At 41.1% G+C, this 13,327-nt stretch overlaps 2 protein-coding genes across 5 annotated transcripts in view; one reads left to right on the top strand and one right to left on the bottom strand.

The window, feature by feature from the left end:
• The window catches only part of FAM114A1 (family with sequence similarity 114 member A1), a 28,966-nt gene extending 19,548 nt beyond the window's left edge, over positions 1-9,418 (bottom strand). Inside the window, exons 1-3 of one of the 4 annotated variants that reach the window (XM_015862479.2) lie at positions 9,291-9,418; positions 6,866-7,215; positions 5,482-5,566 (exon numbers count right to left, since the gene is read on the bottom strand). In XM_015862479.2, coding sequence (XP_015717965.1) covers positions 5,482-5,566; positions 6,866-7,207 — 427 coding nt within the window. In that variant the 5' untranslated portion in view covers positions 7,208-7,215; positions 9,291-9,418. Of the gene's footprint in view, positions 1-4,515; positions 4,590-5,481; positions 5,567-6,865; positions 7,216-9,290 lie in introns of those variants that run through there. The other 3 variants (XM_015862478.2, XM_032444611.1, XM_032444610.1) reach the window with 3 other exon arrangements.
• A 1,006-nt stretch (positions 9,419-10,424) lies between these two features.
• LOC107313817 (toll-like receptor 1) overlaps positions 10,425-13,327 on the top strand; it is a 15,648-nt gene continuing 12,745 nt past the window's right edge. Inside the window, 2 exon segments of the mRNA XM_032444609.1 lie at positions 10,425-10,925; positions 12,485-13,321. Coding sequence (XP_032300500.1) covers positions 12,543-13,321 — 779 coding nt within the window. The 5' untranslated portion in view covers positions 10,425-10,925; positions 12,485-12,542.

Raw genomic sequence — 13,327 nt, forward strand, 5'->3', positions numbered from 1 at the left:
CAGTAGGTTTGGATCGCCTACAGAGCTGAAAGAGTCAGACAAGCAGATCTGGAGGGCAGTACTGCACATGTGAAGTCACAGCCACACTCTGCAGTTAACTCCATTCCCTGTCAACCTCATACTCCCAGGCACTCCGCAGAGGGAGGAAGAGCTGGAGACTTCACTCCTGGCTACCACAGTCTCTCTACCACAGGAGGTTTCCAATTAAAATTTCATCTAAATAAACAAGGGAATCTTTATCTAAAGATTTCAGCTAAAGATTAAGGCGTTCACTACACCATCTGAAGCTGATGAACCTGAACATGGCTAGGGGGAATTGCTCCACTATATGTGTAAAAGTATGTGCAAAAAGGCAGCTGTGCTCAGGTCACACAGGAACAAACTGCGCTCACTTCCAGGCTACCCAACTGCCCCCTCCATTCACTTTAGGGCTTCAGCAGAAGTATCTTCCTTCTGTTTAAAAGAAAAGTACAGGCTAGATTCTGTTAAGATTTATGCTATCTAGTCTGTAAATCATGAATAATTCTAACTAAGCTCTGAAATGAAACTGCTTTCACATCCTCTTACAGAATTTATGAAAGTTTTAATAAAATGGTAATAGGCATATATGCTATTGCAACAGCTTTTTGTATCTCAAGCTCTCCAACATCATACATTATAAAGAAAGCAAATGGGACTGCAAGGCTTGTAGAAGGTAATAGCTTTCCTAAAGCTAGCAGATAGCTTAGTTGGGAAGAAAAACCCACAAGCTTCCAAGCACACAAGCTGTTTATTTTAAAGAACAAAAGTCACAAGCTTCAAATACAGACTGAGAAGGTATTTTGCCTCACTTAAGCCTTCAGGCTCAAGGTTTTATGCTATAGCTAAGCCAACCTAATGGCTCCTTGGTGCTGGTATGGGAGGTCCTGCTCCTTCTGCTTCCCATATTTCTGCATTCCACCTGCCTTTGCATTTTACTCACCCCACAGCAAATTGGTTCAAGGCACTGAAGAAGCAGAAAATGCATTTTTCCATTTCTCTAGGGTTATTCTTATTCCAATAAACCTGGAGATTATTCTTACTGGCATAAGAGGTTTATATCAGGTTTTCAGAAAGGCACAGGGAAGAGGAAGAAACATGCAAGGAAAAGAGAAGTGCAGGACATTTCAGTGGCTGCTAGCCATTAGACTGCTTTAGCTTGCACTAGTAATCCATAAGTCCATTGCACTAATAATTCATCACACTAGTAGTCCAACAGCTGGTAAGTCTTATCAGCTGTTAATTAAAAACTGGATTGCATAATTGCTGATTACTAAGCAGTACAATTTAAAAGAAATAGCTTTGGAAAGGAAATGATGATAGCAACTACAGAGTTATGTCTAAAGATCACAATGAGCTTGCTTCTCCCACTTCATTCTCCCAGCAACTACTGCAATGGATCAACTCCTCTGTGGCTCCACAGATGGAAAAAGCAAACTTCCTGCTCCTTTTAAAAACAAAAGAAAACTCTTCATCTCAGTAACTGTGGCACAGCTAATAACTTTCCTAGTGTGACACCTAGTGTCAGACACTAAGCATGGCTCAGACAGTGACATGGAGGCACTGTAGAACCTGCTGCATGCAGGAGTGCCACACCTGCCTATCACAGGCGGAAATTCCAGAGAAAGGGACCTTGATCAATATACACTGAAGTCAGTTCAAAGCCAAAGATCTACTGAAAACAAAACCATCACCAAAACAATCAGTAGCAGTATGTAGTGTTAAGGACACAATAAGCAAATTACATGGAAACTACTGCTGGAAACTTAAATCAACAATGCCAAACATACAGTCACACAGTACAAACACTGATCTTGGAAGCTCTAAATCAGGATTTGAAGGATAATGAGATTGAGGTCCTTGAACAACAATATCAGTTCAGTCTTAAGGCAAAAGTATTTGGCAAAAGCTGAATGTATTTAAGGCTTCAATCCATTATCTAGTCCACCCCAAATTGTTCTGCTATTTTTACATTGTGTAATTTTGAAAACCAACAAAAAACCAACAAGGAATGTGAAATACTTGTTACACTTGACAAGAGGCTAAGTTATATGAAGAAAATGACAGACAGAAAGAAAAATCACATACTGAATTTGTTAATAAGTCTAATTCCAGGAAAGAAGCTTTCCCTATACTGTATGCTACGCTAAAACAATAAGCAATATTTAAATGATCTGAATTATAGCAAAGCCATTTTCTGCTGTAGAATAGGAGATGAAGCTGCTGTTATTAAACTGCTCAGATATTAAACAGAGTAACTTCAAAGTGGAATAAGTATTTAATAAAAAGAAGAAAAGTTAAGGAAATTCCCAATAGCTTCTTTTATTGCTTCTCTCTGTTTCTTGCTAAGGGTTACCATACAGATCAGATAGGTAGTACACCCAGTCCCACATCATGCCTGTGATGGTGACAGGCAGCAAATGCTTTACAAGATCAAGCATGCATTTTGGTAACAAACACCTAGGAAGTAAGCCTATACACTACTACTGGTTGCGTTGATTTCCTAGAACAAATATAAGAGTATGCATGTGGCATTTTGAGTTACATATAGTTCACTGAACCTAAAATATTAGGGTGCTTGATTTAGCATCCAAAATAGAATCTCACAGAAAATAAATATAAATGTTGTTAATTAAGATTTAGTATCCAATGTCAAACTTAGACTATCTTGTAAGGAAAAAAACCCACAAATGGAAACAGTATCTGGCTGTGGGATGCAAGAATGTAAATTTGATTTCTGCTTCGTTCAATGAATATTTTAATAAATTCCTATAGGATAGTAGATTCAAATTTATTAGATGTCAATATGGGGATTCAACCCTACCTGGACCACAGGGTCACAATATGTCTGAGATGCAGATTCCAGGAAATGGAAAAAGAAGGAAAGTGTTGCTGTACGTACATGATGCTCAGACACTTTCCCAGTTGCTGTAACTAAATAGCAGACAGGCCCTTGCTGTGACATGGTGAAACCTTTCACATGAAAAATTGATTTTAAAATTTTCTTGTTTTCCTTTCTGATTTTGGATACTCCTTCACCTCAGCAATTCCATCTGCTCCAAGTATGCACTTCTTAAAATAACAATAACATTGCAAATATATAGGTGGTGTTCATGCAGCCATTTAAAATAGATAGCATCACACAATCTTATCAAGACACACTGCCTAGGCATCAAAATCCTTGCATATTTACACCCACTGAAAATCAGTTACAGCGTTGACACAGTCAGATGGTATTTAATGTCAATTAAGAATGAACTTTTGATGTATATGAACCAACACTTTATATTGCCCACAAAAAACCAAGATGATTTAAAATACAACATAGCAATTCACAGATAGACAACACTGGCAGCTTTACAGACAAAAGCAGCAAACAGCTGCAAATAGGATGCCTTGTTTATTTAGCAGATAATAAGAAGGGATACAACACATGTTGCTTGTCTCCCAAGCCCTTTCCAACAGGCCACTACAAGACTACAGAAACAATGTCCACCTGGTAACAAGTAATATTAGAACTTGCAACATTAAAAGCTGTTACAAAGCTCTTCACTGCAAAATCTAAACAGAAGGTAAACACAGCTATCTCACAAGTGAAAATTAGTCTCCTAAAAGAGTTGTGTTCCAAGACACCTATTGCTGCAACTATTTAATTGAACTTTAGTAATTAATCCCCATTACAATTTCAACTGGTACAATTCAGAGTAATTTTTATACATGCAACTATTCCTTTTCTGTCATTTACACTGAGCCCAATTTGTTTCAGAATGCTGTTAGTTCACAGAAATCTGTGAAAGCATCATCTTTTTTTCCATCTACTAACGTTTCAAAACACAGGCCCTTCTACAAGTCCAAAAGAAATGGGCTGAACTTTATGGTTTAATACAAGAGAACACACACCATTCTACAGCCAGTTAAGATGCCTTGGTACCCATCTATACATTCCTTGTTTTCTTATCATTCCACATACACTAGCAGTAGCATTTTGGTGATCAAACAGTGAGCCACACTTGGCAATTCAGAAACTGATCTAGATAAAGATCCAGGTCTCACTTAATTTCTACTTCCCAAAAATCAGTCCCCAAAACCAGCCACCCACATCACTACACAAAAGTGATTGTTAGCATAAGAGAAGGATAAAATACATTGCCTTTCAGCTGAAACTTTTGTTTACATCAGTCTATAACATCTTACAAACACATTCTAAGATTATTAGATATGTTGACTGATGGACTGCCAGAAGAAAAAACATACTTAAAAACTGATGAGTGCAAGTGAAAATAGAGATGATATGGAAGTCCCCTCTTTCTTTGAGGAACAGACAGAAGTAGCAGACAGTCCAAGGGGGACAAGAAGAATTACTTCACACTACACATGGCCATAAAGCCAGTAACTCCATCATATCCATCATTTTCAGTAACTAGCAATTACTCTGAATTCCTAGTGTAACAATCAGAAAGATCAACACAGTGGAACAGTGATACAAAAGGTGCTCACCCATCTCTGAAGACTGAGGCTCACAGGGAAAAAAAACTCCACAAGAGAAGGAACTCCAAACAGCAACCATCTCCCAGTGGCAGTCGCCCTTAAATGAGGTCTAGAAGAGGCACAGCCAAGCCCCACCCCTTCCACTCAGCTGAATTGCCTTCACCTGTGCTCCCAGGGCTGACTGGGTCCTTTCCCCAGGTGCTCAATCAGTGGTTCAGGCCATGACTCAGCAGCTCCCATACACCTAGGTTCATTTTTTGATGTTCTTTGTATCCTTGATGAGAACTGATCAGCTAACAGCTTAGTAGCGGTACTGTGGGAACTCATTACCTGCTGGGAACTATGTATTGTATGTTTCGCTTTTTGTCTGTGTGTTTTTTATGTGCAACAATTAATTTTTATCTGAAGATTTCATATGCACATTTTGGGCTGATAGACTGTTGGAGATCAGTGCATAAAAGAAAGAATACAGGGTCTGTGTTTTAGTATATTATTCTGCTGTCTGACTCTGGTGTGATAAAGCTTCACAGATTCACTGTGGGTCATTGAAAGCTAGAATAATTTGAGAAATTAATTCATACTGTACCATTAAAAGTCATGATGCATAAACCACATACATATACATGCTAGAATCTGGGATGGAGGGCACTGGCTTCAAAACCCACAAACTGACAGTCACTGTATCATATTATGTATCCTTCCTGTGAAGCAGCCACAATGAGGTAACTCACTCTATACAAACAAGCCTATTACACTGGCATGTTACACAGCTTAGGAAAGTTCTTTGTCCTATTAAAAAAGTCATGGCACACTGTCAGCTTGCTAAGCCAATTAGAACAAAACTATCTAGGAATATTCTTAGTCAAGTAAAGAACTCCCAGCTTCGGATGTCTTTAAGATACGACATGGTGTGTCTATTGACCTTAAAATGATGATTTAATTTATTTTCACAGACTTTACTGATGGAACACTTACCCACTGTGGCTGAAGCTGATGACAGGAGAGACTTGCCCCAGGAGCCCCAAGCTCCCCATCTACTTGCTTTAGATGAGTCTGCAGCCTGTAAGAAAAGATATATTACTCTACCAACTAAAAATCATGTTATCACGGCGATGCCTTCTGAAGACTGATTATAGTCAGAAAACACAGAGAAATTGCCCAGAATGACTATTTGAAGGTTTTGACCTTCACCACCAGTTCCTCTAATAGAAGCTTAAGTTTTTGTGAAAAGTAGTCCATGAGTAGATGTACCATGTTATCAACACTGCAGGAGCAAACTGAGATCATCAAGCTCACTCTGACACATCTGTCAAAGGTGGCACTGCTCCTTTGGCTATTTCAAAATGCACGTATTCCCAAAAACACGTAAAACACCATAAACGTCCTTATGGGTGTCCTAATATTTCTTCAGGTACCTAATCTTATGACGCCATACAAATTTATTATGGTTATTCTCTAGAATAGGCAGGAACTCACCTTCTTTCTGAGTTCTACAGGGAGCTGGAGGCTTCTCTGCCCATGTCTCCTCATGGGTAAATGGGAACAAGGAATTTCTAACAACTGTATTCAATCAAAACAGAGCCATAGGAGGCACTGACCTCTTTTCCCATTAATGTGTGGGAGTGAGTAGTTATCACTACTCCATGTTTAAATCAAACTAAGAAACTGGTGTCTGAGTCACAATTAACATATCACCTCTGCACAATTAACTCAAAACCAAAAAGATGAAGTATCCTGGTATACTTCAACTCTGTACTGTGCAGTGCATACATCCCATCACCTCTTTGAGTAGGTCTCTGTCCCTGGTGGAAGGACTAAACCAATGTATTTTAACCTCTTCCAATTTGAGGATGTCTGAAAGTCTTCCAAAGACAGGCAAAATCCACTGGCTTGGAACAATGAAAGTCAGTTTCACTGAGTCTTGTGAAAGAAACTTTATTTTTGTGAAGTAAGTGAAAATGAGAAAGCACAAGACTTAGTGCTGCAAATGCATCTTAAAATCTGTCCTCTTCAAGGTTTGTTCTGTGAGCTGAATGAAGGAGACTTTTACAGGAAAACAGATAACAAAACCATAGGAGTACTACGGCTACATAAAATGGACTAGTTTCTTATTAAGACTCTGGCATAGCTTTATTGTGACCTAGCTAGCAAGATCAAATTAATACCATACCAGCAAAGAGAGATTCAGCTGTTCCTAGCTCCCAAATGCTGGTGATGCAATCTGACTGATTCCATCTCTGTGAAGGTTCTCTGTACTTAACTCCCTAGGTTTTGGTAAAGAACGGTGTAAGTGTGTCATAAAGTTCTGTTCTTACAGAGCAGGGAGGGGAGGGCTTCTATGGAAGAAAGCATTACTCACTGAACTACTTTGTTCAGGTGGTGTTTCTTCAGGCTCAGGTTCTGTATCAAGGCTTACAGTCTCAATGCACTCAGTGGGCACGTCTTCAGCCACCTCTCCATTGGAAGGCAGACTTTCAGCTATTTCTTCAGTCAAAGGATTTTCATTAATAAATACATCTCCCTTCTGTTCATTACTGGCACTCTGAGCGGCCTGTCCCTGCTCATCTTGTGAGGATGCAGGCAGGATCTCAGCTTCCACAGGGTGCACTACTGACTCCTGAGGCAATACATCAGTGCTGGGTGTTTCCATTACTTCAGGTTTTTCTTCAGATGGGATGCCATCACATGAGTCTTCAGACATTTTCAATTCTGAACAAAGAAAACAAGTTAGTGTTTTCAGACACTACAAACAGATGAACGACCATAAAATATGTAGTGCTCCCCAAAGGCTACTACTGAAAAACAACATAGCCTACATGCACACATGGAGCCCTGTGGTACATGTGTCACACTGGCCCTGATGTGATTACTTTCAAAAGACTATTCACCACGCAGGACTGCACGCAAGTACGAAGAGAAGCACAAATAGTTTGTCTTCCAAAATACTGCTTGGTGTTGGAAAAAGGATGTTTGTTTGTCTGGAGAAGTCAACTATGAGAGCTTCCACATGGTTAACTCCAATGTTCTATATTAGACATACAAGAAATGCCAACAGTTAAATGGGATCTGGAACACAATGGCCAAGCAGCTCTTACTCTCATTTTCATCACTTTCACCTACACAGGTTTCTAGAGACTGCTGATGGATGGTGAGGAGGATGACGAGAAGCTGAAAAAAGCACAGTGAGATTAAAGCTGTGGTAATATTAATGTATTGGAGAAGGGAAATAATTTGAACACATGACAGGCCATGGTCCCTGCAGCCATTTCATTGACAGGAAGCATCCGTCGCAAACACAGTCTGTATTTCTTGTCTCAAAGGGTTATTGCCTGGGGAGTGCAATGCTTCTCACCTGTTCTACTATGTCAGGTATTAAGAATTACTTAACAGAAGTAAGCTGTGTGATTGAACTTCAGCTCTGAAGCTAAGGTAAGTTTACACAAGGTACAGTTACTGTTGTTCTTGGTTTTCTAAGTTTAAAACTGATTTTCCCTTATTTACTCCACATCTTTCAACAAAGTATTTTCCACAATGCTGTCATGTGTAGATCAAGGATCCAGGCACTGAGCAAGTTGTACAGCTGACTCAGGAGGGGCAGTGGCAGAGTCCAAAAGCCCAGTGCAGTGATTACCACTATTCACTTGTTGACAACAACAGCATGCCTGGCACTGCACCTGTAAAGCAAACCTTGACAGAGAGCTGTTACTGCAAGGTCTTGTCTACACACAGAGTTGTATGGCACAAAGTGAACTCAAGCCATCTCTCTGGAGATGCTGCAATTTCACTGACTCCCATTCAAATTAACACAGTCCAAAGTACCTCACTGAAGGACTGAGGTACTTGAAGAGACTGAAGAACAGGAAAAGAAGGTGAAAAGTGGAATATGACAGAGATTTAGAAGTCTGCCTGACAAGCGTGTATTTATACTAGTGGAACTTAGTAAAATCTGCGGAATCCTGTACATCTGCAGCCTTAGCATCCCATTTATCTAATTTGGATGTTGATCAGCTGTTTGAACAGCACCAAGAATAGCATTTGGGATCAGTGAACAGGAGTCATCAATAAATAAGCAGCTGATGCTGCTTAGATTACTTCAACTTACACTGGAACTTATTTTACCTTTAGAAAACATGTGCTTGCACACCAGTATCTCTGCATCTGCTACAAGCATTGGCAGTTTTCCATTAAAACTTTGCAAATACTAAACAATGGAGGCAATGTAGGCAACCATGGCTGTAGTTTTAACACTACTCACTCTGCAATGAGCGAGACACCTAATGAATACGTTTCGTCCTAGGCGATCTAGGACGGCCCTCCACTAAAGCCAGTTAAACCTTTAGATACGTGTATCATAGTTTGGTATGGGATGGATGCGGACAGCAAACACGCAGCAGCAGTGCAATACATAAGGGATCACACGCACACACACACACTGCCGGAGTAGCTCATCTTTGGGGGCCGCTGTGGCCCCGCAGTTCTCTGCTCAGCTAAAGGGAGCAGCGCTGCGGCGATCGACCACCCGTCGGACCCCTCGCTCTGCTCTGCACAGCGCTGCCCTCCCGTCCGACAGCCGCTGCCGCTTCGCCCTGCTCGTTATCCGGCCCGGCTGCCACCTGCCCCCTCGCCCAGCGCAAAGCAGGAGGGACAGCCGCTCCCTCCAACCCGCAGCTTCCCCTTTCTTTCTTTTTTCTCGCTGAAACCCTCCGGGCTCGATCTATCAGTGAGCAGCCCACAGCAGGTTCCAAAAGCGGCAGTAAGTAAAGCACAGCAGCCGCCCCGCTTACCGCTCCGCAGTCCGTCGCGCCCCCGGCTCCGTCCCCGCCCCGCCACGTCGGCAGCAGCGGGGGGAGGAGGGAGCGCCGGCCGGGAGCGGCGGGACGGCCGGGATGGGCCGCACGGAGGGCGGGCTCTGCAGCCGCTCTCCCTCCGTCCGTCGGAGGCGGCCGTCTGGAGCGAAGGGGCCGCCGCGAGGTGCCGGCTGGAGGCGGGGTGTGCGCTGCGCCGTCCAGCCACCACCCTGGGGGGACCGACAGGGAGAGTGCGGCAGAGCCGGAGCGATAAAGCACACCGAGGCGTTGTGAGCAGCACCGAGTGCAGCCATTGGGCTGGGATCCGTCTGTTTATTTACTTGTTCGCTGGAAGTTTGATCCTCCCCCAGAACAAAGCTGAACTCCGATGGAAGCGGGTGGCTGCAGAGTTAAACAACGGCGGTTTCGCCTTCAGGTGCCCCTTGGCAGCCCGGCCGTTACAGGAAAAGTAGCCCGGAGGTGTGACGCAAAATTCCAGCATTGCCCCTGACGCTTTTTCCTCTTATTTCTGCCTCCTTTTAGGGCAAACCCTGCCCTTTTGCTGCGATCAGCAGTTTCAGGGTTCATTGCAGCATCGCTTCTGCCGCCAGACTTCCTTTGCTGAAGAAAGTTACTCGCTGTTGCCCCAGGAAGCGTAATAACACATCCCATGAATCACTGAGGAGGGCTGCGGGAGCTCACAAAACAAACACGGTTTCTGCTTCACAGATAGGGACAGAGCAGCGAGACCGACGCCCTTAGCAAGCAGATCTCTGAGGCTCCCCATGAAGGTGGGTGACAGCAGAACGAGCGCTTGTATCGCTGAGTCGCACGCTGATGTCTGAGGAGTTTCAGTCTATCTATCAGTATCGGGGCGTGCCGCCCGTTCTGGTGCCTTTCCTGATGATGCAGTAGATGTATCTGTTGAGAACTCTGGAGTGATCCTGAGGGTTAGCCTCTGATTTTTAATGGGATCTGTGGAAGAGTAAAGATGTTGTCTTAGGAAGAATTATATCTTTTCAGACTGGAGAAGGCAGTAGCATGGCTTGTAAGTAACAACATCACAAAGTGTCTCTTGTAAATCAGATGGGAATATTCTTGTCTGTAAACAACAGTGATAGAGAAAGAGCCATGCAGTACCACCATAGGGCTTATCAGCATGAGAACGGGAGTGTGAATTGTCCAAGTTCTGCTGTGTGCTGTTTGTCCTTCCTTTCCCTTTCTTTTCTGGATGACTTCTTTTCACTTGAAGCTGAGAAAGGAACTGTGATGTACAGAATATGCTGTAGAATGAAAAAGTAATATTGAAAACTATTTCCTTTGCTTCTTGAATGACAGACACGCTAAATCGTGAATGAAATTGTGGTATGCTAAGCCAAAAAGGAAGATGAGTTCCTTGGTAGTTAGAACCATATTTAGACCTTCCTAAGATGGAACTTCTGACTAATGTTACATGGAAATACAGAGGGGCTGTCTACTGAATTGTTATTTCTCAAGCTGTCAGTAGATGGCAGGAACAAGTTTGATACAAAGTAAAGGTGTTTCTCAGTATTGTTACAGAACAGGATGGAAGTTTTCTCTTTGTCTTTTCCTGAACACATTTTCTGCTTTGTAGGAGAGCAGGGATTTCGGGTAAGAAAGTTCTGTTTTTTATTGGGTTTATGCTTTTTCTAGTTAGCTAAACAGCATATTTTTACATTCTGCATCTTATTTGGAAATAGACCATGTTTTCCATAAAAACTTATTAGCAAATGTGTGATATCCTATAAGTATACAGGTAAAAATGAGAGTGAATGTTGTTTTTGTTCAGTAAACTTGTCCAGAGAAGCTGGCCAAGTAATGTTCTTTTCGTATTTGTACTATGGTCATAGTTAAGGGGGTCACAGTGATGTAATTGAAGTAGTTTTCCTACAGTTAAAGATTAGGTCTAACTGATAGTATGTTTCATCATTATGAAAGATACTTCTAGCACCTGAGTTTTGTGTTACACTGATAACTTGCAAAGTGCGTGTCTTTATACTTATTGATCCTAGCTTAATGCATTCTGTATTATTTCATACATAGAAGTTAGTCACTTCATACTGAGTTCACACAGTACAAACTCTTCGAACCTGAGTTTTGATCTCTCTTTAAACAACAGGACAGGTTCTCCCTGTGAATTTGATTTGCATAGCCTACTGAATTGCTTATCCGCATATATCTTGCCAGTGCTGTGTTCGTCAAGCTTGAAGATTTTAGGATACATTTTGGATGAAAAAAGTATGTTACTACAAAGTGTAACATGCTTCTCCGATTACTCCATTAGAAGTGATGTTCCCCAAACAGTCAAAGGAACAGACTAGAGAGTAGAGATTATTTTTTTATTCTCTGCACTTGCCCAAATGTGTTTTGAGGGCTAAGATGGTAAATCTGAATATAATTTTTCAAAATGGAATATGGAGGAAGGCTGGACAAGTTTTGCTGTGCTGCCTTGTTATGTCTCGATAGCTTCCAAGTCTAGTTTCATGCATTCTCCACAAAATCAAAAATTAGTGGCCTGTCAGTTATTTGTTGAAGTGTTGAGATATCTTAATATAGGTTGTGTAATATAAAAGAAAACATGCATTCTAGACCTGGTAGTGCAATTCTAAGAAAGCCTGTGGAATGGCTAATTATCATTATAGAGATGGTTATATATATATATGTTTATATATGGTTATATATATGGAGGTTATATTCCTCCAATGAATGGCAGCTCCTACTGTCTCACTGTTCTGTTACAGTATAGGTTTTGTAGACACAAGTGTATGTTAAAAAAATGTCTGTTGAGTCTAGTTCATATCCTTTAACAGAGAATCTGGGTAGAGGATGACTGTACTGACCTCAAATGTTATACTTTCCTGTCACAGTGTCCTGCAGTTGTGAGGAGCCTGTGTAGTACCCTGAATGACAGCTGTAATTCCATAAGTAACTTGCACATATCAACATTTATGAAATCAAACAAGAAAGAAGCAGACTTTTTATTAAACATGTCAGATTTTGCCAAATAGAAATTACAGTAGTCACTTAATGTATTTCCTGAGATCGTAAGTGCCTTCATTGTTCTCTGGGTCAAAGGGAAAGACAGCAAATTGGAACCTTAAAAAAATCAATCTCTATGATACCTGTTGAATAGCTGCTTAATGATACAATCTTTTTTGTTGTTGTTGCAGGATTAGAACAAAGATGGATGTATAAGTATTGAGCATCTCCAAGGAACCATAAGGCAGTATGGCAAGGAATACGAGATATCTGAAGAACTTTTTTATTTACAACCATCTGTTTTCATTCACTTTTTGGAGCAATATTGGCCTGGCTATGAAAAATGAACTCTTTACATCTGTTCCTAACAATTTTCTAGAAGACAGTCCGGACAAAAATATCTACAGTCCACCCTCATATACAAATAATCAGCAGTCTGAAGCTAATGTAGGTTGGGTTGTGATAGAAAATACTACGGAAAGCCTATCATTGTCAGAAATCACAGATGGCGATGCAAGAAAATTAATAATCTTATTACATAATTTTAGAAAAGGCTCCAGGCTACAAAATCTGACACTGACAAATATGTCAGTGGATTGGAAAGATTTTATTGAAGTCCTTCAGGCTGTATGGTACTCATCCATTAAATACTTCAATATCAACAACATAACGCAACAGGGGGAAGTCACAAGTTCTCACTTTGACTATTCAGACACTTCCTTGAAAGCATTTACAGTGAATAAGGTTTTAATCACAGATATGTACTTTTCACAGGATGACATTTATAACATATTTGCAAACATGAACATTGCAGCCTTGACAATAGCTGAATCTGAGTTAATTCATATGGTGTGTCCTTCATCTGACAGTCCCTTTAGATACATAAATTTCGCAAAGAATGATTTAACAGATCTGCTTTTTCAGAACTGTGACAAACTAATTCAACTGGAGACATTTATTTTGCATAGGAATAAATTTGAGAGCCTTTCCAAGGTGAGCCTCATGACCAGCCATATGAGATCACTGAGGTATCT

This window comes from Coturnix japonica, chromosome 4 (genome assembly GCF_001577835.2).
Source record: "Coturnix japonica isolate 7356 chromosome 4, Coturnix japonica 2.1, whole genome shotgun sequence".
Classification (NCBI taxonomy): domain Eukaryota; kingdom Metazoa; phylum Chordata; class Aves; order Galliformes; family Phasianidae; genus Coturnix; species Coturnix japonica.